The sequence below is a fragment of the Typopeltis vanoorti genome, chromosome 10 (assembly GCF_054136105.1).
Source record: "Typopeltis vanoorti isolate ZY-2024b chromosome 10, IOZ_Tvanoo_1.0, whole genome shotgun sequence".
NCBI lineage: Eukaryota > Metazoa > Arthropoda > Arachnida > Uropygi > Thelyphonidae > Typopeltis > Typopeltis vanoorti.
Genome location: NC_143558.1, coordinates 76,638,985 through 76,666,777, shown reverse-complemented (window position 1 = coordinate 76,666,777; position 27,793 = coordinate 76,638,985). Strand labels below are relative to the sequence as shown.

The 27,793-nt window shown below is 36.9% G+C and overlaps 1 protein-coding gene across 4 annotated transcripts in view; it reads left to right on the top strand.

The window, feature by feature from the left end:
- Positions 1-27,793, top strand: part of LOC150102523 (uncharacterized) — a 260,758-nt gene that overhangs the window by 46,796 nt on the left and 186,169 nt on the right. For all 4 annotated transcript variants that reach the window (XM_090399321.1, XM_090399318.1, XM_090399320.1 and 1 more), the window contains 2 exons: positions 7,458-7,480; positions 25,979-26,074. In XM_090399321.1, the coding sequence (XP_090255447.1) occupies positions 7,458-7,480; positions 25,979-26,074 (119 nt within the window). The remainder of the gene's footprint in view (positions 1-7,457; positions 7,481-25,978; positions 26,075-27,793) is intronic.

Here is a 27,793-nt window from a genome sequence, read left to right as displayed (position 1 = left end):
TATACAGAAATGTTTGGAGAAAAAGCTGGGCTTATAAACATAAATGACAAGTCCTTTCTTTTAGTGTTCATTTTTGAAATTATGGGTTCTATAACCATGTTAAAATAACTCTTTTTATTATCCCGACGTTTCGATTTTCATATCAAGATCATCATCTGGAGCATACATACATATACAAGACAAGCTGTGTTACATTTCAAACCGTAAGCTAGAGAAACAATGATTTGATCACATGCTACTCACTGGCATGACCTCTAGTGAAAAAAAAAAAAAATAATAATAATAATTACATCAAGCTAGATTTAATTTATGATTACATGAATAAACATTCTTGCTTACAGATGGTTTTCCTTCTAGTAACAGTGATGTCCTATTTTTATTATTACAATTGCTATTTTAGATTTTTTTTTAAAAAAAAATTATTTATAAATGACAACATGAATAAACATTATAACAAACCAAAAGGCTATTTTACCAGTGATAAATTTAGTTTAAGGGAGATGGTAAATCCCGTATTATTGTACAGCCGGGTACAAAACTCGGATTGAAATCCATCAAATCCTAGAGTTTCGTGCCAAAAAACTATTGGCGAGCCCAAGTATAAGTAATCACTTGGGAAGTACAACACCAGGGCAACTCAGAGCAAAGGTGGAGCAAGCCCCGTCACTGTCCTTAATATTCTCTCATAATGTAAAACGCAGTTCCTAGGAGATGTATTACTGTTTCACATTATGAGAAGAGGTCACTACCCAGACGGGTTTCAACCCTATTTGAGGTCTCATCGGTGAGTAGGTAGACCTGGAATATCAAGGTTTTAAGTGAACCGAACTTACATATACCTCGGCGATAGTTTTTTCGGCATGAAACTCTAGGATTCGATGGATTTCGATCCGGCTGTACCCGTACCTGGCTGTACAATAATACGGGATTTACCATCTCCTTTAAACTTATGAATAAACATTCTTTCTTATAGATTTTTTTTTTTTTTAACAGTGATGTCCTTTTTTTTTAGTATTAAAGTTATTTTAGATTTAGGATCCTGGATTTTCTACAGTCCTGTTGATAGTTGTTCTTAGAGAGGAAGGATTCATGGGACGAATATATGCCTTCCATATGTATGGGATTTTTAGACCATCATTATTGTTTAGATTGGGGTAGTTGATAACGATCTCACAAGCTTCCTTAAATTTGCATTCATGCCATGTTTTGGTGTGATGTAGACAATTAATACTTTTCCAGTCAATTCTATGTAAGGTGTTCAGGGCATGATCAGACAGGCCAGCTTCACCATAATTATTATATTTCATGTGTCGTTTATGTTCTTTTTGTCTGATCGGAATTGTGTGTCCTGTTTCTCCTATGTATGTTATGTTGCAGGTACAGTAAATACGGTATACTCCAGGGTGGACCAGCGGAGGGAGTGGGTTTTTGAATGATTGAGTAAGCTTTTTAATTTTGCAGGAGGTTTAAAGGTGGCTTTGAGGTTGTATTTTTGTAGTACTCTGTTTATTTTGTCTGATGTCCCTTTAATGTAGGGAATGATTATAGTTTTATTGTAGTCTGGTTTGTCTTTGTGTTTTTATTGAGGTCTTGTATAGAATTTTGTTAATAGTGTTTTGGCTGTATCCATTTTTTTTGGAAAGTATTGCTGATCACTTTAAATTCGTCTTTCAGCACCTGTTCATTGGAGCAGATCTTCAGAGCCCTGTTTTTTAGGGTATTGATGACACCTAGTTTTTGTGTTAGGTGGTGGTAGGAGTTTATGTGTATATATTGGCCAGTATGTGTCAGTTTCCGGTAAACAGTGAAGGAAAGATTGCCCGAGGGGAGGTGTGCGACAAATGTATCTAAAAACGGCAGATTTATAGACTCAAAACAAGAAATATTATTGATTGTTGTTAGTTTATCTTCAGATAGATACAAGAGCATACAGAGGATTTGAAACAGGTGAAACCACTGGCCTAGATTCTGCCATTTTCTTTGTATACTATTCCCCCCCCCCCAGCTCTCCTTTGTTTCCTGGGAATGGAATAGGGAGTTATAGTCTTTGTTTCACTAAATTTACTATTTTGAACTTTGTGCTATAAAAATTTATTTCTCTGATTCCTAGGGGTTCACATTAGTGAACATCTTGAAAGTATCATGCAGTATCCCTACATAACCATTTATTAATTATTACCCTCCCTAGTTTAGCATTCTTATACTACAACAGTTCAATATTCCACCTCAGATCATTTTCGGTATCATTAACATACAGATTGACAGTAGCGGCGCCAGTACAGAGTCCTGTGACACATCATTAATCACCTGGCATCTCTTTGATAATAAATCCACCATATAGTACTGTCTGTCGTCAGCCTTCTTATCTTTTTCACTAACTTTATGCCCGTTTCATTTGCTCCAACTTACGTAATAGGGTTCCATGTCATATCCTGCCAAATGCATTTGTTAAATCTAGCATTGTCATGGTGGCTGTTTCCTGTACCCAGCTTTTCACTTTATTGAGAAAGTGATTACTAAAACATGGCCTCCTTTTTACAAAGTCAGGCTATCCTCCATATGTTATCGTATTCATCTGTTTTTTAACTAGCTTTTCTAATACCTTAACTGCCACTCCTGAGATACTAACTGGCAATTTGCTACTTTTTCTTTTCACTTTCTTCATATAATTGGACTGTCTGGCTCTCTTCTATTCCTTTTGAACTATGCAAGTTAAAAATACATATCTCACTTTCTGTGGCATATAAATATATAAAATAAATGTTGGGAAGGTTGCTAAGAGATTGCAGCATACTTGCAGCAGAAACTTTAGCTGACATAAAATTACCTCTATCCCAAAAACAGTATTGACATATAGAAGCATGTTGACAAAGGATTAAATTAAAACAGCATATTTATAAGGGCATTGTCATTTCTCTTGCATTTTCCATAAATATGGAGTGATATCTCATCCGGTATCATGGCTGTATTCACATTGAGATTTCTTAATACCCTAAAAACCTCCAGTTCGTCTACCTCTTTTTTCATATTGATCCCTATAACAATAGTTGCTGCATGATCTCCAAATCGATGATACACATTTGCAACATGGTTACTTAGTAATTCAAATCTTCTTCTCCTGTCACTTCTCCACAGCATTAATTAGTTATCCTTCCATAATCATCATCACTTTTTTATGCCACATAATGAAAGAACCTTTTATGATTTCCTTCGGCCTGCTTAATTAATTTCTTCTTGATCTGATTATGCCTTCTTCAGCCATGCTAGTTTGTGCTGCATATGTGCTTGCTGATCACCTTTCTCCTTATATGTTGTCTTTGCCTTTTTCAGAAAGCTAAACTAGCTGACCGTAAATAAAGGCAGAAGGTTTTTTTTTTTATTCAAATCCCTTAACTCGTTCATAATGCTTTTTTTTTTTTTCTGAAAATCGCATTTAAGGATGCTACTCGTTAATTTAATACTCGTGTTTCACTCTCTCCTGACCCTGTGAATGCATATATGTTTGTGTTTGTATTTCCTGCATCTAAAAAAAAAAAAAAATACCAGGTTAAACTCCAGGTTAGGTTTGTACCATGAGTACCATTAAAGTATTTCTGGTTTCTTTCTAGTATATAGCTTGAAAAAGAATTCCAGCTTCCCCCAAACTATTAAAACACATATATTGTACATTCATTTATATTTATGTCTAGAATAATACAAAAGAAACATTGTTTAATTAAATAACTATACCAATATAATTATTTACATGGAAAAAAAAAATTCTAAGAAATACACTTACTCCCTCACACTCACATATTTAAAATTTAATTTCAGAAATAAAAAATATCATTTAACAAGGAAACAAATTTCTTTACTAATCCTCTCTAGGATTAAATAAACTATAGCTTTTAATATAATTGGTTCCAGTAAGGAATCTTCTCAGTTTGGTTTAAAGTTTACATTCTTTGAAAATAAAGAATGTCATCATTCTCTACCTCTGTAGCTTCAGAGATAGATAATTCTCAAGAAAATCTTCAGTATAGATTCTTCTCGGGAAAATTAGCCTATGCTAGAAAGTATAGCATGAAGAGAAAATACTTAAACTGTTTGGAATTTACCCTTTCCAAAACTTAGCTATTGTATATTCCTTTACTACAAAAAAAAAAAAAAAAAAAAAAAAAAAAAAAAAAAAGATATTCAAAGCCTTCTACTAGATTTTTATCTTTTGATGGTCATGCATCATTTGAAAGAAATAAATACTTTCAGATAAGCCATAGGTCTCTGTTCATTCATATAACCCTTTCTTCTTTCAGCATGGCATCTGTAACCATGTTACCCAGCCATGTTTCTGCTTTCATTGTTCACTGTGCTTCCCAATCTGTGCATGCATGCCCACTTCAAACTGCTAATATTGGCCAAAAAAATCCTTAAATTATGAATATTGTCAACTTCATACATTGTCTTTGTCGCCATTATGAAATGTTGAAGTTTGCATAACAAAAAAAGTTACAAACCATTTTAATAACAATCAGATTTTACAAATGATTTATTAACATTAATTATTTATTCTCTTCATAGATGAGAATTTAATTATAATGCAAAATTAAATTTTACGACAGTATTAAAAGAAACTATTACATTATGGTAAACAGAGGGGGGGGGGTATATGTGTGGTGCCAATTGGCATCATATATATTAAAAATAAAGATAGGAATAAACTTGACATTGTTAGCATTCAGGAATGTATCAGAAGTAATCTCAGGTGGTATGCTCAGTTAAATAGAATGGGAAAGGAGTTGAAAGGTTAAGAAAATAGGTATTTGATTCTAGGATGAATGGAAAAAGACCCAGATGAAGATTCTGTGGAGTGATGCAATTAGAACTGTTTTAGGAGAGTGAATTATAAGATTTCACAATATTGAGTACTGACAGATAATAGACAATTTCGGAGGACATTTGTTGATGGAAGTTAGTAATAATGTAAACCTACCACATAGTACCAGTCCTGTATATATCTTTCAGGATATGTATCACGTATTTGATAATAATAGAAATATTAAGATTCATTCCTTTGCCTATGCAGATGTTATTCTTTCTCATGTTGAAGTTTAGTGAAGAAAATGCACATCTAGAGATAATAATAATATAGTTACTAACTAAATTTATTTAGCTAATAAATTACTAATCCAAATATTTTGCCTTAGTTACCAAGCCATCTTCATGTGCACAAAGAAATAGAACTAAGTACATGCATACAGGAACACCAGCAGAAAGACAGTATGAAAGGCAGGACCCTGTAGTGCTGAAGATCTCAAAATAATGATTTCCCATATTTTAGGTAAAGTGAGGCAGGCTAATTTGTTCACATTTGGTAAATGCCAAAATGCTGTGGCAGATTTTAGAAATGTTGGTGGTTCTTTCTGTTTGTATGAAATAGAAAAGTTTGTTGGAGCAGTGACTGCTGTAGACCCCAGTATGATCTAGATAATGGATAGCATCTTTTGGTGAGTGGATAAGGATAGCTAATTTTTGGTGTAGCTTGAAGGCAGCCTGTATACTATACCATTTTAAAACCAGTGTCATATGGGCTTCGTGCTCTTTTATGGGAGAAAACTGATACCACATGCACAATGTTGGCTGACACACAGCACTATACAAGCACTACAGGATAATCTGGCAACATACTGAACTCCTAGCTTTTGATGATTTTCTTTCGAATCATCTCCAGTGATTCAGCCATGAATTCTTTTTTGGCTGAATCACTGGAGACATTGGAAATTTTGGGTGAATTTCTACCTTTCATTATCATTGGTAGTGCATTTTTACAGATGGTTTTTGGTATTGTGAGTAGTGAGAGTATGGGGAAGGGGTACATTTAGTATTATCTTATGATTAACAAATGTTAAGTGCTGTTTTTGTAACATATGTTCCCAAGTTAGTTGATCTCTGGCATAGGCAAGCGGGTTTTTCATCCTGTAAACTCAACAAAATAAACCACAGAACCCACGCTATTTCAGACAATAACATATTCTGTTAGAGTTAGGATCACAAGGTGGTAGCACTTGTTTGCCAATCTTTTCTCTTAATTGGTTTCATTAGTCTCCAAAAATTAGAGCTAAAATGGCCTCAACTACTCCCTATAAGGGAATTAAAGGTGTTAGCTGTTTATATATATCTGTTAGCATTGAATTGTCTTTTCTTGGATAAAGGAATTTCAAGAAGCAGTCAATGAAAAAGAAGAAATCATGTACAAAATTGCTGGCGGGATAACAAATCGGCATGTTCTCCTGAATAATGTACAGATGCTAGAAGCTAGGCTGAAGGCAGCAGAACAAAAGTTGTGCAAATATTTTTGAAAGAATGTAGAAGATAAATATCATAATATTGTTATTGTTTTTAGGCTACTAAGAAAGCTTAGAAATGGTGAAAATAGTACCACAGAAAGGATTAAAGGTGACATAAAAACTGAAGATGTTTTAGGTATATCGACAATTACTTTGAAAAATTATTAAATAAAATTGCAGTTGGCAGATCTGTAATAGAGAATACCTTTGAGGAAGGCAGACTAGATTTTTTTGCTATTAAGACAAAAATAGATAAATTATGTAAGTACAGGGATTTCCAAGACAGAAAAGTAAGAGCTGATCAGATCACAGGCCTGACAAATAATAGACCAGTTTGAAAGGAAATCATAGGAAACTAATGTTGTACTCTCATAATCTGTGCACTCCTTGAGGATACAATTGATTCATACTATAACAAGGTATCAAAAAATCCTAACAGCCTCATGGGCAAAGTGCTATTCTAAAGAAAATTTCCACTTGAAAATTAGCCACTAAAGGCAAACTATTTCTCTGGTCCCAATGAGTTTGCTGTAATGAAATTTGACTGTGCAAACCAGAAAATGGTTGTCTTGTCAATCCAAACAGATCTAACAGTCTACTTTGACTTGGAGATTTTAATAACATTTGGGATCTTCATTTCAAAACCAGTTTTGATGAAATACATTGTTGTTGATTACATTACATACTTGTTGCATGAGATTTTTAAATAATTTTCCTTATTTATCCAATCATGGGAATAATACAGCCCATGGCTACACTGATTTTTCCTGCAATAAAAACATAAAATTGAGTTGAGTTTGTAAGAAGTTATGCAATAAATCTTTATCTTACATTTTAATATACAAGGTGGTCTGGAAAATAGAGCAGTTGCCAAAAAAATAATTATTTTGATTGATTTATTTTTTTTATGTTATTCATTGATAATTTTGATTTCAGAATCACCAGTTAGTGAAAGGTCTGAACCATGTAGGTTCAAATTTTTATGCTTGAATCGAGTCTGTGAATGCCCTATTACTTCTGGACTACCCTGTATATGTATTAGCCATTTAGCCTAATATTGTTGAATACTAAATTAAAAACATTACTGCATTTGTTAAATCAACTGAAATATATGTTTGTTGTTAATCTTTACAGGAAAAACAGATTCAGTTAATCAAGTAAGTGTGAAAGCTAAATGTTAATATATAAATTTTTGGGGAAAAAAGTATATATTTTTAATTCAGTTGCCAAAAGATATGAATTAAAGACATATAACTGAATTTTATTTTCTACTAGCCCGTTTGCGAATTGTGCTACATTTTTTTTCAGTAATACAAGTAGTGCTGCTTTTGGAGTTTAGTTGTTTTTTATATTGTGTTATTTTTGGATTACCGAGAAGGCGAGGTCAGAGTCGGACATATCTAGATGGAAGAGAATAAGATAAGTTTTCATTATCTAGTATAGTTAAATATAGTTTATACTTATAGTATTGCATAAGTAAATTAGCTTACAGTGGAGTGTATAACACAGTATAGTAGAGTGCTTAGTATTTAGCATTTAGTTGTAGTAGTTCCTCAGCACTATTTGAATGATGGTGGCAGCCACAGCTCCAATTGAGGACTCTATTTTGCGTAACATGATACAGGATTTTGTGTAATGCAGTGCATGTGGTATGTGTCCTGGCAGGTGAGAGAAGGGGGGAATGAATATATGTGCAAAATGTAGGCAGTGGGAGGAGCTTAGTGAGTTAGATATTATAATAACTGACTTCGTTACGTCAGGGGCGGGAGAATCTCAGCCTAGAGAGACAAGTAGTGTGATATAATGAGCGGAATATGAATGAGAAAATAAAAATGGGGAGTGTGGAAGGCTTGAATGATTGTGAAGTTTTCTGAGATTGTCTTGATTGGGAGGATGAAGGGCAAGCAAGAGTGGCTAACTTGCAGAGAGAGAGAGAGAGAGATGGATGAACTAAAAGAGGAGGTGGAATGTCTCGGGAATGAGGTTAGAAGTATGAAAGATGAGATTAGGCGAAAGGAAGAGATGAATGCAAGGCTAATCAGACTAGGAGTGACAGAGAGAGATGGATATGATAGAAGAGGAGAGAATAGAAACAGTAGAAGAGAGAGTTATGGGAATGATGGAAGAGGAGCGAATGGAAACAGTTGGCGAGAGGGAATGAGAAGAATGCGAGGGAGTGCTTGGAACCTGGAATAGAGTGATGCCAGGACAGCAGGTAAGTAGGGGGAACACAGAGAGAGAAAGGATTAGAGGGGGAGAGAGAGAGAGAGAGTGAGTGAGGGATGCAAGTGAGCAATCAAAGAACAGAGTGGTAAGAGGTGTGATATATGGAGACTGGATGATCCATGGTCTGCATGATAGGATGCCATGATTTGCATCATGGTTCCTCCAGGCAAACATGATGCCATGTTTGCCTGGAGGAACGATAGAAAGTGTGACTATGGCAATTAAGCATGGTGAAACTGTTGATGAAATGATTGTGATGGTGGGTACATGTGACATGCGAAGAGTGTAAATCGAGTGGCGAGAGATCTGAGATTCAACTTGAAGAAAATGCAGACTGGAAAGATAGTGTGTATGTTAGCCAGATATGTTAATGAGGAGCTTAGCAGTAGAGCAGTAATAATGAATAGCATAATAGCCGGAATGTGTCGGAAGAGAGGATTGGAATATGTAGCTGCTTGGAGGGCATTTGAGGACAGAAAGGAACTGTATGTGAGAGACCGCTTGCATTTGAATGAGGAAGGATGTAGACATCTGGAGAGATTGCTGTTTTCTAAATGAGTTAGTGTGTCAATGCAGGGAAACTAGAATTCTCAGAGTGGATGGTAGCAGGGATGGGTGCTTGGGGGAAGGGGGACGACATCAGGTAACACTGGGTCCAGTGGGGATCTGGAGGAGATGATAGGTATAGAAGCAGCGACATTTTTATGTTTTATATTAATGCCAGGAGTATCTGGAATAAAGGAGATGAATTGGCGGCATCCCAGTAATCTTGGGATGCCGCCAATTCATCTGAGACATAGTTGATAGAAGATAATATAATAACAGGAATAGAAGTAGCAGAGTACAACATTTTTCGGCAGGATAGGAAGGGAAAATGCAGTGGTGGAGTACTGCTTGTGATGAGTGATGACTTACTCTAAGAGTGGAAGATTTGGAAGACAGTGACACTAATGGTTTTGAAAGCATGTGGTGTGAGGTAGAGGTGGGCAAGAGATGGAGCACAGAGAGTGGGGAGCAGGTGATGTTTAGGCAGTTGAGTTTGGCAAGTGCAAGAAGAATGGTTGATATGGGAGATTTTAACTACAGCAGTAGTATAAGCTGGGAAGAGGAAAATGCATGTAGTAATAAAGGAATGTCCCTCAAGAATTTCTAGAATTCTTGAGGGCTAGATATCTTAGGCAACATGTAATTGATGGAACAAGAGGTTCAAGAGTTTAGTTTTAGATTTGGTCATAGCATCAGAAGAGCTGATAACAACTGAGATGACATCTCTTCCCCCAGTTGGAGAGAGTGACCATGCGGTTTTCACTTGGAAGATGAATAGACATACAGGAGTATCAAAGAAAAGGGAATGTATGTGAAATTATAAGTCAGGTGATTTTAATAGTCTTAGATATTGACTTTGGGCAGTTCCATGGAGGATGGAATTGGAAAGCCAGGATATCATTAGTGCTTGGGAAATTCTGAAGGAATATTTGTAAGCAGCAATGGTCAGCTATTTCACGAGTGAAAAGGAGGACATAACTTGGTGTAAAGTGGATGACATACAATATTGTTATATCCTTGTGGTTTACTGTTTAATATGTGTAATCTCTATATTTCTATTGTATTAACTACCTCTTAAAGCTCTTTCAATCTTAAATCTTGTCTTGTTTTAACCCTTAACTATATCCCTTGTCCACTGTGCCTTTTCCCACTTAAGTAGGGTCGCTGTTTGTGGCGAGTCTCCTCCACAACTTCCTGTCTTGGGCTGTAGCCACATCCAAGTTCTTCATCCTCAAGTCCTCCTCCACCATCTCCCTCCATCTCTTCTTTGGCCGTCCACGCTTCATCCTCCCCCTGCACATCCATCTGCATGACCTTTCTTCCCACATACTCTTCCTCCCTCCTCATCACATGACCAAATCATCTCAACCTTGCCTCCTGTATTTTTGCCCCTAAGTTCGACTTTCACCATTCCCATTACATAGTCATTTCTCAGATGATCCTTTCTGGTCACACTGCACATCCGCCTAAACATTCTCATCTCTGCTACCTCCATCCTTTTAGATTGATCGGCACCCTCATATCACATAGTACTCCAGCCATATACTCCAGACGTATACTCTGTCTTACTTCTGCTCAGTCTCATACATCTCTAACTTTCCAGTTTAGCTGCCACTTCTTCTCTTGATTTTGCACAACAGCATGATGTCATCTGCTTACAACATAGTCGAAGGCGCATCTTCTCTCACTTCCTCCATCACAATATTAAACAGGAATGGACTTAATGCTGACCCTTGAGACAAGCCAACTGTCACTAGAAAACTTTCTGTCTCCCCTAGGCAGGTTCGAACTCTTGTCTTCACATTTCTGTACATCTCCTGCACCAACCTGACATATTTCTCCGGTACCTTCTTCTCCCTCAGACACCTCCAGACTTCTTCCCTTCTCTATCATACGCTTTCTCCAGATCAATACGTGTGTAGAGGGTGAACTGCCATGGGTTCCCCCCTCTCACCCCCCTTGCCAATTTCTATATGGAAGATTTCGAAAAACGAGCCATAGACTCAGCCCCACTCAAACCCTCTATCTGGCTAAGATATGTAGATGATGTGTTCTCTATTTGGCCTCATGGCCCAGACACGTTAGACTCCTTCCTCAGTCATCTCAATAGTCTACATCCAAGAATCCAGTTCACTATGGAAAAGGAAAAGAACAATTGTTTACCCTTCCTAGACACCTTAGTCACACGCCTGCCTAATGATACACTTACCTTCACCGTATACAGAAAACTCACACACACAGGCAGATACATTCACAAACTCTCCCACCACCACCCCTCTCAACAATATGGCATTATTAAAACTCTTACCAAGAGAGCCCACAATCTTTGTTCCAGTGGAACCGCCCTCACTACTGAGCTTAACCACATACACAGCACTTTCCTCTCCAATGGCTACAGTGATCACAGTATCAAAAAAATAATCAACTCCTCCCCCATTCCCCGTCCTTCTCGTCAACAAGATTTTAAAAATGCCATCACCATACCCTACATCCGTGGCACATCCGAAAAAATAGCCAAGATGCTAAAACAGTACAACCTACACACAGCATACAAGCCCCACCGCAAACTTGCTACCCTTATCCGTTCTACGAAAGATCAGCTCCCTCCTCTCTCTCTGCCTGGAGTTTATAAAGTACCCTGTTCCTGTAAGCTGGCGTACTTTGGACAGACAGGCAGATCAGCATCCATCCGTCTAGAGGAACACAAGTCTTATATCTTCAAACACAACTATGGCCATTCAGGCTTGGCTGACCATGTTTTGGACACCACCCACAGGGTATCATGGAAGAAAACCACCATGCTCCACCACAGCAAATTCAAGAAAGAGAGACTTTTCTTAGAAGCAGCAGCAGCTCTCAAAAACCAACCAAATCTCAATAAATACGGTTGCATTAAGCTTCCGAAGATTTGGGAAACACTCATCACCAGAGTTCCCACCTTACATTCCAGGCCACCTACTACTGCCCTTAGAGGGCGCTCTACCTAGATAGGACTTTAGTGTCACCCACGTGGTTGGGCTTAGTATTGTTTGTTATTTGTGTATATGTTACATTAATTGTTTTTGTAATCCCCGTAGATGTCCTAGTGACTAGGACAAAATATAGGAAGTATTAAATTCTATTTTAATTCTTTGTGAGTGTTGTAAAAAATCCATTAAACCTCCAACATGATCTCCAGATCAATAAATATCAGATGTAGCTCCCATTGTTTCTCTCGAAACTTTTCCATCATCTATCGTAACCGAAAGATAGCATCTGTCGTCGATCGACCAGGCATGAAGCCAAATTGCTCCTTTGCAATCTCCGCCTCCTTCCTCAGTCTTCCATCAAGAACCCTTTCTAGGATTTTCATTGTGTGGGACATCAACTTTATTCCTCTGTAATTCTTACAGTTTTGTGCATCCCCTTTACTCTTGTAGATGAGGACAAGAGTACTTTCCCTCCATTTCTCGGGTATATTTTCCTGTTGACAAACTTTTATTAAAAGGTCCCACAGCAGGTCAATTCCTTCTTCCCCCAGTGCCTTCCATGCCTCCACTGGGATCCTGTCAGGGTCCCGATTTTCCATTCTTCATCCTCTTTATGGCTTCCTTCACTTCCACTCTACTAATGTTCTGTACCATTCCCTCATAAGGCTCCCCATCTTCTCTGTGAGTCCTTGCATTTTCTTCATTCAAAAGCCCTTCAAAGTATATTCTCCATCTCTTTCTTATATCCACATCCCTCCTTAATACCCTTCTTTCAGAGTCTTTGATCTGCCTCACATGTACGGTGTCCTTTGATGCCTTATTTCTACATTTTGCCAATCGATTAATCTTTCTCTGTCTTTCCGCTGTTTCTAATTGATCATAAAGGGCTTGATATGCCATGGCCTTCCCCTGTGCAACAACTGTCTTGGTTTCTTGCTTTTTTCTCTGTCCTCTTCCACTCCTGACTCGTGCCACTTCTGCTTTGCCTTCCTCTTAGCCATCACTGCTTCTTTTACATTATTATTCCACCACCAACCCTCCTTCTGCTCTCTAATCTTTCCGGATGTTTCGCCAAGCATCTCAATTGCACAGCTTAGAATTGCTTTTGAACTATGTCTCCACCAATCTTGTACACTTTCTAGTCCATCTGAAATCCTCTCTAACACCTTCTCCCTAAAATGGTTCCTCACACTCTCTTCTTTTAAGCAAAACCACTTAATTTTCTTCCTCCCATGACTTCCAAAGGTTCTTATCTTCGACTTTATTTTAAAGTCTGCGCACAGCAGCCGGTGTTGCTGCGCCACTTGATCTGTTGGGATTACCTTACAATTTGTTACTGCCTTAAGATGTTTTCTTCTAGTCAAAATGTAGTCAATCTGTGAACTATTGTTGCCACTTCTAAATGTTGTCAAATGCTCCTCCCCTCTTACAGAAAAAGTTCACAATTGCCAGATCAAACGCTACTGCAAAGTCCAAAATCCTATCTCCTTCCTGATTCATCATTTCCACTCCATGGCCACCATGCACCCTTTTACAATCCCTATTCTGTCTCCCTATGTGTCCGTTCAAGTCTCCTCCAACAATCACCATCTTGTTTTCTTCCAGTTCCCTCATTTCTTCATCTAGCACGTTCCAGAATTCATCTTTCTCTTCTGCTGTACAGCCAACTTATGGGGTGTATACACATAAGACGACTAGTTGTTCTTCTTCGAGGCCCAGTTTTATTCGCATGATCCTGTCATTCCTCCTACCCACTTCCAGTACGTTGCCCTTCATTCTAGAACAGTTTATATCCATCTCCCAGTTCCTTTGCCTTTCCTCCTTGTCTCCTGCACACATAAAATGTTCAACTTCCTCTTCCTCATCATGTCTGCCACCTCTCTTCCCCTTCCAGTCATGCTTCCAACATTCAACGTTCCCACTTGCAACATTCTCTCCACTTACTGGGCTCACTTCTTTAACTGTACCTGCCCTTGATGCGGTAGCCCTCGTCCACTTCTCGCAGCTGTTGGGCGATGTGGCTGTGCATCGCTTATGGGGTAAGCCCTAGCCCTTGTATCACTTTCTTTTCGACTCATTTAATCATATCTAGAGCTGGCAATAAAGTTTTATGACTGCATGTCCTTCCTGACGTCTACCATCGCAATTTATCTGGGCTTGGGACCAGCACCTATTGGGGCTAGTTTTCCCCCCCTTTAGTGGCTGCAATAGGCGAAATGACATAGCAAGATAGGAAAGATTCACCCCTAGCCCTTGAATACTCTAATAGCATTGGGGGTAAGGAGCAAGAAGAGAAGAAGGAAGGGGTAGAGGACTAGGCTACAGATAATATAATGATATATATTACATGAAGTAAGGCATGGTCCACCATCAGGTACCTCAGGTTTGCCATGCCCATACTCACTAAAGCGAGCCCATGAGGAAGTACTCTAAAGTTTGATCATTACTCTAAAATTAGAGTACTGATCTTGAAGCTTGAGATGTTTGAGCACTGCAAGGTTTATTGTATGAGTGGAGAGTGCTATCATTAGCAAAACTGTGAATAGGATTTAAGATCAGCGAGAGAAATCTATTTTATATATATATATATATATATATATATATATATATAAGGAAGAGGGTTAGTGAAATAGCAGAATCCAAGGAACACTTGTATTAACAGGAAAATCTGAAGTTAGAACACCTTCCACTATTACACATTTGTGATCCAATTATAATCCATTTACAAAGTGGGGAAAAGCAGACTATAAGATGGCAATTTACTGAGGAGCCCTTGATGCCAGCCCTTATCAAATGCCTTGGAATTATCTAGTGCAACAGCACAATTTTGGATTCTCTTAACTTTTCTATGGGTGTGTTCAGAGGTGGATGTTGTAGGCCAGATCTGCTGTGGATCTTGATTGGTGAAATCCATAATGTTGCTCATTGATTAGATTGACAGTTCTTCAAATATTGAAGAATATAATTGTTGATGACCTTCTCTATTACTTTGGGCAACACTGAGGTGAGAACAATAGATCGTTAGTTGGATGGTGGACAGTTAGCACTTTTTTTTTGGAACAGGTTCTACATGGGTGGTCTGAAATGTTCTCGGCCTAACAATGAAAAAACGAATTTATAATTTCAAAATTATTTTTATTTTTCAACAAAATCTCCCTTAAGACTAATACATTTATTCCAGCAATGCTCCACCCCCATTATCTCATCCCTATAGTGGTTCTCAGTAAGATCTACAAAATATCCCTCTACAGCTGCAATCACATCTTGATCCAATGAAAAACGCTGACCAGTGAGGAGGAGTTTTAGTTTTGGATAGAGATAAAAGTCAGAGGAAGCCAAATCTGGGGAAATAGGGTAGGTATTCCAACAATTCATAGTGCAGGTCCCTTAATTTTCCCATTGCCAAAACACCTTTGTGGGCAGGTGCATTATCCTGATGAAAGATGATTTTTTTTCTTCTGCAAACTGAGTCTTTTCTAATGAATTTTTTCGTCTAGTCTGGTTAAAAGATCGGAATAATATTCCCCGGCTATTGTTTTATCCTTTTCAAGATAATTAATCAAAAAATGCCTTTAGCATCCCAAAACACCGATGCCATGACCTTTCCTGCTGATGGAACCGACTTTGTCTTCTTTTCTTCTTTGGCACTGAACAGCTACCTTCTGTCCACTTTTTTGACTGCTGTTTGGAATCTGGTGTGTGCTGCTGAATCCACGTCTCATCCATTGTAATAAATTGATGCACAAAATCAGTTTTATTCTTGTTCAAACGCTGCAAGCATTGTTCAGAGATTTTCATGCGAGTGTGTTTTTGATCTATGTGGTACCCATCTTGCACAAAGCTTTTTCATTTGCAATTCTTCATGCAAAATATATCCTACACATTCTTTTAAAATGCCTATAGTCTCACTAATTTCACTCACTTTTACCGCTGGTCAGCCATTACCACATCGTGCACTGATCAATGATTTCTGGTGTTACACTTTTTGGACGTCCTTCACGTGGATCATCTTCAAGGTTGGTACGGCCATGTTTAAACTCGGCAGCCCATTTCTTAATTGTCGATAACGAAGGAGAAGAGTATCCATAAACTTTTATGAACTTCGAATGAATTTCTTTTGGTATTAAACCTTCTTTTACAAAGAATTTTATAACCACACCATACTCAATTTTATCCATTTCAAGGAATACAGCCAACAGTTTAGCATCTGACAGCTGTATAAAAAAAAACTGCTTGATAGAATGAATTTCACATGGATGCTTATGACAGATGTACCAACTTAGAAAAAAAAATCTTACCGATAGTGTTGTTATTTATGGCCGAGTCGAGAACTTTTCAGACCACCCACGTATGTGGGCTTGCTTCAAGCTGTAGGGTGGATGCCAGCTGAATATAATATAGTGTATAGATGATAAAGAACAGGTGTTGATTCAGGAGCACATCTCTTGAACACAACTGGGATTCTATCAGTACTGGAATCCTTTTTGGTTTCCAGGTTGTTCAAGATTCTTCTGATGTGTTTTTGGCAGAAGGTTACAGGAAACAGGAATTTGGTATCCTAGGTAGAAAAAGGAAGTGATTTGTCTTTATCTGTGTAGGAGTTGGATGAGAAGAATGATGCCAGGAAATCAACCTTATCTTTGGATAAGGTGTGTCAATGCTACCATTTGGATGAGGAAGAGGTGGAAGCATAGAGTACAAAAGTTATGCCCAACTGCTTTTGCGAAGGACTAGAAACCATGACTCCCTTTTGTGCAGGTAGTATGTTTTCTACATTGATCCCCATCAAAATCAGATTTACTTTTTTTAAAAAAAATTACGGTTTTGCAGGTTTCAGTATAGCTTACGAATGAAGCTGAGGCTCTCAAGCCAGTCCCAATAACAATTATTTTTACTTTCTTTCTTGGACCACTGTGGTTGTCCAAGAAAGAAAAAATCATTTTCCATTTTTGGAAAATTATGGTTTGGAAATTGTGGGAATTTTGAAAAGAATGAGAGTGAAAGCATTTATTCCAACATGGATAATTTCTGTAACAAGTATCTGGATCTGAAGAGTGGAAAAGAGAAGTAAAACTCATGGAGATCTTCCCACTTGGCATTGTTATAATGCCAAAATACACAAGTTTGTGAATGGGCTGTGATGAGGATGTTCCAGAGATGAAACTTGGATGAGATGATCTGAATTGCCAAGAGGAGCAGTCACCTGTACAGTGTAGTTGAAAGGGGACCTGGTTAAGAAAAGATCCACAGTGTTGGGTGTGTTTGTGGAGAGGTTGTCAGGGATCCTGGTTGGAAGATAAATGATTTGTTAAAAATCGTTACTTATAACAAATATTTCTGCTTCTCTTCTGGCTTGAAACTGGACCCCTTGCCCTGGGAACTAAGTATGGTAACAGCCACTTCAGGCCACAAATAAGGTGGAGGTATCTCAGATACAAAACGTTGTCTTTCCCATTTGTTCAACATAAAAAGGTCTTTAACGTAAAAAATTGTAGAGGTTATGAATCATGATAATTTTCATGATTTTATCTTTAACAATGAAGCGCAAGCTACATGGATACAAAATAATAATAAGCTTAACCTTATCAAGAAGTTTGATACTCTTAAGAGAGTACAAAACACATCTGTTCCTACTAAAGCCTTTATTAATCCTGACAAAGTTGTAGTAAACAATTCGTCACATGTTTTAACAATTGCTGAAAAAGATATTCTAAGCAAAGGTCTAAATTTCATTCCCTCACCTAAGTTTATTCCAAAAGAATCTCTGCTTACTAAAATAGAAAAAGCCAGTTCACTTATTCCTAATCATATGGCAAAACTTACCGTATTGAATCCATCTTTATTATCAATAATGCTAAACTTCCAAGAGATAATCATTCTCCTGCAGAAAGACAGGCCTTAAAGAATCTTAAAAAGAACAAAAACATCATTATTTTACCTGCAGATAAAGGCAATGCCACAGTCGTCCTGAATTCTGAAGATTACCACAATAAAATGCTTCAATTGTTTGAAGACAACATTACATATTCAATTCTTCAGGATGATCCAACAAGGGAAGTACAAATCTGCACAAACAATCTGTTACAGACTACATTTGAACTTCCTCACAATATGCACCTTTCTTTACGTTCTCTTCACCCTCTTGTTCCACGCATTTATGGAGTTCCGAAGATACACAACGAAAACAACCCTCTTTGCCCAATTGTGGAAGGAATTGATGGTCCTACTTATAAGCTTTCGAAACATCTTGCAGAATACCTCAAGTGTTTCTCCAATAAATCTTCATCGTTCATCAAAAACACCACAGATTTCGTTTCTCATATCAAAAATATTTCAATCAGTGAAAATGATATCATAACAAGTTTTGACATTACTCATTATTTACTAACGTCCCTACTGAGGAGGTATTAACATTACTTAAGGACAAATTGTCTAAAAAGATATTTGCTTTATTAAAGCATTGTATTCAGTCTGGCTACTTCAGATATAGGGACTCCATTTACAAACAAAACCAAGGCCAAGCAATGGGCAACCCCTTTATCCCCAGTTCTAGCAAACATTTTCCTGGAAGATTTTGAAATAAAAGCCATATCGTCCTTCTCATTTAAGCCGAAACTTTGGAGACATTATGTTGACGACATTTTCATTATATGGAGTCATGGACACACATCTCTCATGGATTTTCTTCAACATCTTCACAACCAGCATCCTAATATAAAATTCATTGCTGAACTAGAACGAAATAACTGCCTGATAGATTTAAAATCCTATATACCGAAAACCAACTCATACTAACAGATATCTGCACTGTCAATCTCATCACTTTCCGCCACAAAAGCTCGGAAATATTTCTACCTTAGAATGCAGAGCACATCATCATCAAATTCCTGCCATATACCCTCAAGGGGTGTATAGGATAGGATATGATCGTACTACATGAAAAATTTACATCATTACTAACTTCCTATCTACAATTTTCCTCCAAATCAGTCTGTTAATGTTGGAGTATATCTGTCAAGACTCCAACATTATCAGATCTTATATTTCTGTCATCTAAGGCACTTTGTACTGCATCAATCCACCTATATCTTGGTTTTCCTCTGGGTCGTTTTCCTGCAAATTTGGCAGAGAACTTGTTTTGCTAATCTTTCCTCGCCCATTCTGTTTAAGTGACCATACCACCTGAGATTAGCTCTGCTAACGCATTCCTGGATGTCGACAATGTCAAGTTCTTTCCTAATATTTTCGTTTTTACTATGATATTGCCATTGATGCCATCTGTTCATGCCTCTAATCTTTCTCAGGACTCTCATATCTGCGGTCTCTAGTCTTTCTTGTTCTCAAACTCTTTCATTTTTCTTTCAATAATCTTTGTGTATTTTAGTCTACAGTTCACATCTGAGAGCTGCTCAACTTTTATTCGCTTTAAAACTTTCTTACATGTCATTCTTTTATATATGAAATTCAATTTTATCCTGCTCAAGACTAAATAGTGATCACTTCCAATTTCAAATCTTCTGTATACTCTAGTGTCCTGCACCAGGGAGAAAATATTACTATTAACAATAACATAGTTAATGAGACTTTTCTTATTCCTTGCCTCTTCTCTCCATGTGAATCAGAACACGATCTCTTTTAAATGAACCAGATGAACTCCAAAAAGAAATTGAACAACTTTCTCTTATCTTTAAACAAAATGGATATTCTGAAAAAACAATTAAGAAATTTCTTCTAGATCCTGCTAGGCAGCGTACTACAGAAACTACTGATTTTAAAGGTAGCATCTCAATACCTTACATTAGTTCAGTCTCCAATAAGTTGCCTAAATTCCTTAAAAAATACAATCAGGACGTTTTTCACTACACTCTCTAAAACTCATTCTCTTATAAGCCATCCGAAGCCTATTCATCATAACCTGAAATATCCGGGTGTTTAGAAGTTATAGTGCGACTGTAATATTCCTTATTTTGAACAGACTAACAAATCTGTTGGACTGCTTATTTAGGAGCATAAGAGAGACATCTCCTATAAAAGATTACATGCATCTGTGCTATCCAGTCATGTTCTTTTCTCTAATAACCCTCATGACGATCTACAGAGTCACTCAGTTTGCTGGGATAAATCCAAAAACATTTTTCACTGTAGTGATGAGTTTGAAAATAAATTCGTGGAGTTCAGAGAAATTGTCCTTAATCCTGAACATTTAAACAGCAATTTGAGTTATAACATCCCTGATAGCCATACTGCAGTTGTTCAATACTGGCGCTCATGAGAACCTGCAAGCACGCATACAACAAACAGTAGCACGTTAGATAGAACGACTTGGAAAATATGTTTTTGTGTCAATTATGTATTGCATTTGTTGCCTGTAATTCTCAGTTTTTTGTAACTTCAATTTTTTATTACTGTGTTCTACCTTTAGTGGATACCTGAAGAAGGCTGTAAAAGGCTGAAACTAGTTGCATCGTTATCATTAAAATTTAATATTTTATCTCGGTTTAAAGTCATTTAAAATTTATTCAAAAGTAAAACACTTGACCCAGCTCTCAGATCCATAAGTTAAAACTGGTTTGAACACTGTCTTGTATACAGTTAATTTAGTGTTCCGACTAATTTCTCTCTTATTCCACATGAATTTATTAAACTGACTTCCTACCATAGCAGCTTTATTGATTCTGTTGTCTACTTCCATATGTAATTTACCATCTTCACTAAAAATCGTGCCTAATTAGCTGAAATGTTTTACTTGTTCCACAGGTTCTCCATTCACAACACAGTTGACATTTTCAACGATTCTATCTATTTTCATTGTCTTTGTCTTTTTATTGCTGACCTTCATACCATATCTGTTACAACAGTTATTCAATTTAGTCAGAGAATCTTGCAGACTTGTAGTGGATTTATTTAGAAGTATAACATCGTCCGCATAAAGCAAAGAGCTGTCATTAACATATCCAATTTTGATATCATGTTTAATACCACTTTCCTTCATAATGTGATCCATATAGATAATGAATAACAGAGGGGATAATGTACATCCTTGTCTCACACCAGATTTAACATTAAACCATCTTACTGTACTTCCTTCAATTCTAACTGCTGACTTACAACTCAAATAAAGACTAAGTATTGCTTGATATAATGCCCCATTGACACCATATAACTGTATTGAATTCAATAGCGTATTGAATAGCTTCTCTCTTGGCACCTTGTCATATGCCTTTTCCAAATCGACAAAACTTAATACAGATCTTTGTTATATTCCCATGATTTCTTCACTATTTGTTGTAAAGTGAAGATCTGATACTGACAGCCTCTATTTGACCTGAATCCAGCTTGTTCTTCACCAAGCTTTTCTTCCACAAGAACACTCAGTAGTGATATACCTCTGTAATTCTCACATTCAGTTTTATTTCCCTTTTTATATATGGGTACTATGAGAGCTCTACTCCAATTGTCTGGAATCGTCCCTCTGTCCAGGAATTCTGAACTATGCAGTGCAGCCACTGTAAGACTTATACCACCATACTTCAGCATTTTTGGTCGCATGTCATCTACTCCTGCTGCCTTTCCACATTTCAAGCCTTTGATGGCTTTTTCTACTTCAAGTATGGATATGTATTCCTGACTGCATGCCTGGTAAGGGTTTTTGATCACTGTGCTATCACTGCTTGTTTCATTTAGCAGTTTCTCGAAGTAATTACTCCATACTTCAAGGATATCTTTTTCTTCCGTTTTCATGTCACCTTTATCATCTCCTCTAACTTCTTTTACAGCACTCTTTCCTCAATTTCTAAGCTTCTTCAACAACCTCCAGAATATTTTGCCACCTTTTTGATATTTATTTTCTATGTTCTTGTCAAAGTCCTCCCATGACTTTTGTTTAGCTAGTTTTACACACTGTTTAGCTTTCTTACATTTGTCTCTGTATTCTCTAAGAGCACAAGCTGACTTATTTGCCAGGAACTTTTGATATGCTTTCTTTTTTTTCCTTCACTGCCTCTTTAACTTCCTGTGTCCACCATGGAGTTCTAATTTTTCTATCCTTGCAGACAACTTCACCACATGCCTCTCTAGCTGAATCAATCAGGGTTTTCTTCAAGGCTTGCCACTGAATCTCCAAGGTTTGGTTCCCGTTGTCAAACTCTGTCATTTTTTCATCAATAATCTTTGTGTATTTTAGTCTACGGTTCACATTTGAGAGCTGCTCAACTTTTATTCGCTTTAAAACTTTTTTACATGTCATTCTTTTCAATATGAAATTCAATTTTATCCTGCTCAAGACTAAATAGTGATCACTTCCAATTTCAAATCCTCTGTACACTCTGGTGTCCTGCACCAGGGAGAAAACATCACTATCAACAATAACATAGTCAATGAGACTTTTCTTATTCCTTGTCTCTTCTCTCCATGTGAATCAGAGCACAGTCTCTTTTAAATGAAACAGATGAACTCCTACAAGAAATTGAACAACTTTCTCTTATCTTTAAACAAAATGGATATTCTGAAAAAACAATTAAGAAATTTCTTCTGGATCCTCCTAGGCAGCATGCTACGGAAACTACTGATTTTATAGGTAGCATCTCAATAACCTTACATTAGTTCAGTCTTCAATAAATTGTCTAAAGTCCTTACACAAATACAACATCAGGATGTTTTTCACTACACTCCCTAAAGCTCGTTCTCTTATAAGCCATCCGAAGCCTATTCATCATAACTTGAAATATCCAGGTGTTTACAAGTTATGGTGCAACTGTAATATTCCTTATTTTGAACAGACTAACAAATCTGTTGGACTGCTTATTTAGGAGCATAAGACAGACATCTCTTATAAAAGATTACATGCATCTGCGCTATCCAGTCATGTTCTTTTCTCTAATAACCCTCATGACGATCTACAGAGTCACTCAGTTTGCTGGGATAAATCCAAAAACATTTTTCGCTGTAGTGATGAGTTTGAAAGGAAAATCGTGAAGTCCATAGAAATCCTCTTTAATCTTGAATGTTTGAATAGCAATTTGAGTTATGACATCCCTGATAGCCATACTGCAGTTGTTCAGTAATGTTGCTCACTAGAACCTGAAAGCACACGTACAACAAACAATAGCACGTTAGATAGAATGACTTGGAAAATATGTTTTTGTGTCAATTATATATTGCATTTTTTGCCTGTAATTCTCAGTTTTTTGTAACTTCAATTTTTTATTACTGTGTTTAACGGTAAACACAGTAATAAAACTAGTTGTATCGTTAAAATTTAATATTTTATCTCGGTTTAAAGTCATTTAAAATTTATTCTTTAAAATGTATCATTAGAACCGAGTAGAAGATCAAGAACACACACACACACACACACACATATGGATAGATAGATAGATCAGTGGCCATGGTGTTGCACGTGCATTCCTACCGCTCCTGCCTTCCCCCACCTTTTATACGTTTATCTGCAAAGAAGGACTTCGTCTTTTATATAGGTATATTCTCCAATCTAAGAGCTATCTACTCAGTTGTGTACGCATAAGTGTAGTGATAAGTGATTTATGACAGTTTTCTTCTCCTGGTATACGAGTTCCTATATATCTTCAATTTTGATGCCATAATTCCTTCTCCGCCACCTGCACTACTCACCTGAGGCTATAGCCGGCGAAGGATTACCCGCCATGGCAACTGCACATTCATGTACTACCAAGGATTTAGTAATTCAAAAACCCCCTAAGACTTCGGACCGGGAAGGAAGAGCAAAGTTCACTGCAGCTATGGACATGGAAAACAGGTCAGTCAATTCAAAATCTTACGCTAATGTTGTATCTAATGGAAATCTCCTATTATCTCCCAAAACTGATCTCACACACGAATGCCACATCAGCCAGCAGTAAACCGATTAACGTAAAAATAACTGGCACTGTTACCAACGTCATTTCCCGAGAAAATGGAATTGTTATTTTTGCCACCAAATAAAACATCCCATTAGAAGATTATCTGACAGCGATCGCCAAAATTGTGCCAGCAAAAAATATTACTGATGCTTCCCGTATGGCTGGTACTGTGCAGGTGTATTTTAGCCACATCTCATGGGCACAAAACGTACTGCAAAAAGGCGTAGATATCCGCAATTATCACTTCGAAGCAGCACCAATAGCACTGGGCCCGAAAAAGTAACAGTATCAAATGTTCCCCCTGAAATTCCTCATCAACTCATTAGATTCATGTTATCAAGATATGGTTTTGTCACAAGAAAAATACGCACATTGTCAGCAGCCACGAAGAAGCCTGAATTTGCCCATGTCAAAAGCTTTCGAAGTCAGGCATTAATGCACTTTCCAAACAACGATGCACTACACAACCTTCCCAAAATTAATCGACATGGACATAAATGGAATAACCTACACTTTCCACTTATCTTTCTCATCACAGTGCTTCTTCTGTCATGAAGATGGTCCATTAGGAAACAATGTAAACAATGTCCTCAACAGTTCATCAACAAACATCCCAGTCCAGAATAGCAAACCAGTTGAACAGAATAACATCATACATGAAGAAAAATCAAAGCATAGGAAAAAGTAAACCAAAAATTCTCTCCCCATCACGAACTTCAGAGGAAAGAAAATCCCAAACTGGAAAAGACAATGCTCATGTCGCTCTTGAACACCTGCCAAGTAATGAGATCCAAGGCTCTGATAGCGAAGTCTCACAGCACGAAAACACGAATCCTCCCAACAGAGATAACAAGGACGAACTAATTAAAAGCAATCCCAGACCCAGTCACCAGAATCACCAACCCAGCCTCCCAGTAATTCAAAACCTCACCCTATAGAAGAAACTACTCAAAATGGCCTTTCATCACCTGCAGCCAGCCAAGGAGAAACAGAGCTCCCAAATGATGAGGAAACTGTACTTCCACATGACGACCTAGAAGAAGAGGAAGCTGAAGGTGAACTTCCCCACACTGAGGGTTCCCTAACCACGAAGCAGCCGTCATCCTTCATACAGAAAGTGAGAGGCTCTCCTCACAAACTAACTATAGCCCTTAAATATACCACAAGAATCCCGGAACTAATATCTCAACTTCAGGATCTACACTCGAAACTGAAATGTAAAAAGAGTAGAGCAGAGGTTAACAGGAGTAAGCAAATCTACTACCTAATTAATGGTAATAGATTTGCTGGGGGGCGTTGGTGTCAGGGCAGCGGAGCCCTCCTAATATATATATATAAAGCAATTTTGATTCCGTGTTGAGAATATAAATTGTTTCCATCATCAGAAATAATGAATATAACTAGTATATCAATCAGAAAATCTGCAGTCGAAACTAATAGCTAAACTGATAATACATATAATTTAATATAGTTTTTATTCTGCCACGGGCCTGCTGTTGGCCACCTATGATTTAAAGCGTAGTCAGTGGGGAAATGTGACTTTTCCATATTGATTCACTAATTTTTGCATTTCATAGGAACATCTCTGATATTTTTGCAAATTGTTTTGTTTAATTTAATTTATAAAAGCTTTTTTAAATTAAATTAAATAATTTTCAGGACTGGTTGTCCAAGTGGCAGTTAGTATACCTGCTCTCCAACCATCTGGTCATGGCTTCAAATCTTGCTGTGGTATTGGATATTTGTGATTGCCTTTAGGTGGGTGATGAATTTGATTGCCCAGTGTGAGACCACTGTCCTGCTTATTGGATGCCTGAAGTTGCTTAAAAAAGGTTCCATGTTTGGTTTCTGTACTATATAAAAAATAAATAAAAAAAATTATAAAAATAGAATAAAAATTCCATAGCTTACTAATGCACTATAGGCTTACAACCTTTCATGAGTGGGAATCACATAAGAATAAATAGTAATGAAATAAACAAAAATGTTTTTTCTTGCTTGTTTTATTTAATTTTCCCCCCTCTCCCTATTTATTTAGTCACAAGAGAGTGATACTGACAGGGATAACAATCAAAGAGACTCTTCAGTTCCTAGGTCTAGTGAACCAGAAGATATGCAGGCTTCTCTACCTTTGGTAATATTTTACTCTTTTCAGTTTCTCTCTTCCCTTCCCATGTTTTCACTAATTTAGAAGAAAAAAAAATTCTACAATTTCTTTTGTTGATCACTAGTACATATGGCTTTTTCTCTAATATTTAAAAAGATTGTGTTGAATATCATAAGTAGTAAATGATTGATAATAGATGTTTTAAAATAGTTTAATCAAACTTGTCGCTGTTGAATAAAATTGAACAAGATCACATTTCTTTTGTCATGAAAATACTTCTTACAAAAGTGTTTTCAGATAAAAATAATAATAAGAAGAAGAAGAATTATAAACACATTAACACAAGAATATTTTAATGTTTGCCAAATATTTCAGTCTGAAACTAACAGACTATCCTCAGTGGCTTGATAGGAACAGTTTTTACAAGGTGGAATACAAATAATTGATCATTCAAAAGTAGAACGAGCCAGGTGATGTTACATTGCTAAGCATTAAAGAGAGGTAAATTTCATCACAGTGATGAATAAATTATAGGTATTAATTCGCAATTTCATATAACAATCTTAATTTATAAATTCAATTAAAGATAACATAAGACTAATGTAAGAATTAAAGGTCTCAATTAAAAAAAAGAAGAAATTTTTAGCATGTTATCCGGATTAAACTTTCCCATATTTTTGACAAGGATATACAGTCATTTCGATTCAAGTTATATTCAGAGTGCATCACGAAGTCGAATTTTACGATATCTTGTGGGAAGATGTCAGCAAGTAATTGTAAAGTCTCTTTGAGAGGTACGTTAGTATATAGAGATTCTACATCGAAGATACAAGATATCGTAAAATTATTCGACTTTGTGATGCACTCTGGATATTTCTTGTGTCAAAACAAATTCTACAACCAAGTGGAAGGAATGGCCATGGGAAGTCCACTTTAGCCAACTTTTATTTGGAACATCTAGACGACGTCCTGTTTTCATCTATATTCCCTCAACCATCCTTTTTGGGTTAGATATATAGATAACATCTTTTCAGTGTGGCCTCACAACAGAGATTCCTTACCTTCCTTTTTAGCCAAAATCAATTCTTACATCCTCGTATTAACTTTACCATGGAGATTGAAAAAGACAACAAGTTATCCTTTTTTACAGTTTACAGAGAACCCACTTTTACTGGATGTTACATTCTCAAACAATCTGCCCATCATCCTTATCAAAAAACAGGAATCATGAAATGTTTAATTCGATGAGCTAGAACTAATTGCTCAACTCCCCATGAATTACAGAAAGAACTTTCAACTATCAAACATCACGACATCTGTTCGATTCCTGCAATCCAATCCGGAATAACAAAGAATGAATACGTCAAGTTCCAATTCCATATATTTCTGGGATTTCAGAACCAATTTCAAGAATTCTGAAGATATATGATTTAACAGCCACTTATATCCCTATTAACAAAACTTTGTCTCTGCCTGGTATATATCAAGTTCCTTGTAACTGCAATCTGTCGTACTTTGGACAAATTGAATTCTCTATAGAAAAAAGAATACAAGATCATACATTCTTCACAACAAATCCAATAAGTCTGGATTGGCACAACACGGGATAGAGACAAGCCACAACATTCTCTGGTCCAAGACTCGCCTTCTACACAGATGTCACTATAAATTCGAACGCCTATTCAAAGAGTGCTGAGGCCTTACTTCAATGCCCTAACTTGAATCGAAATGACTGCATATCCTTGT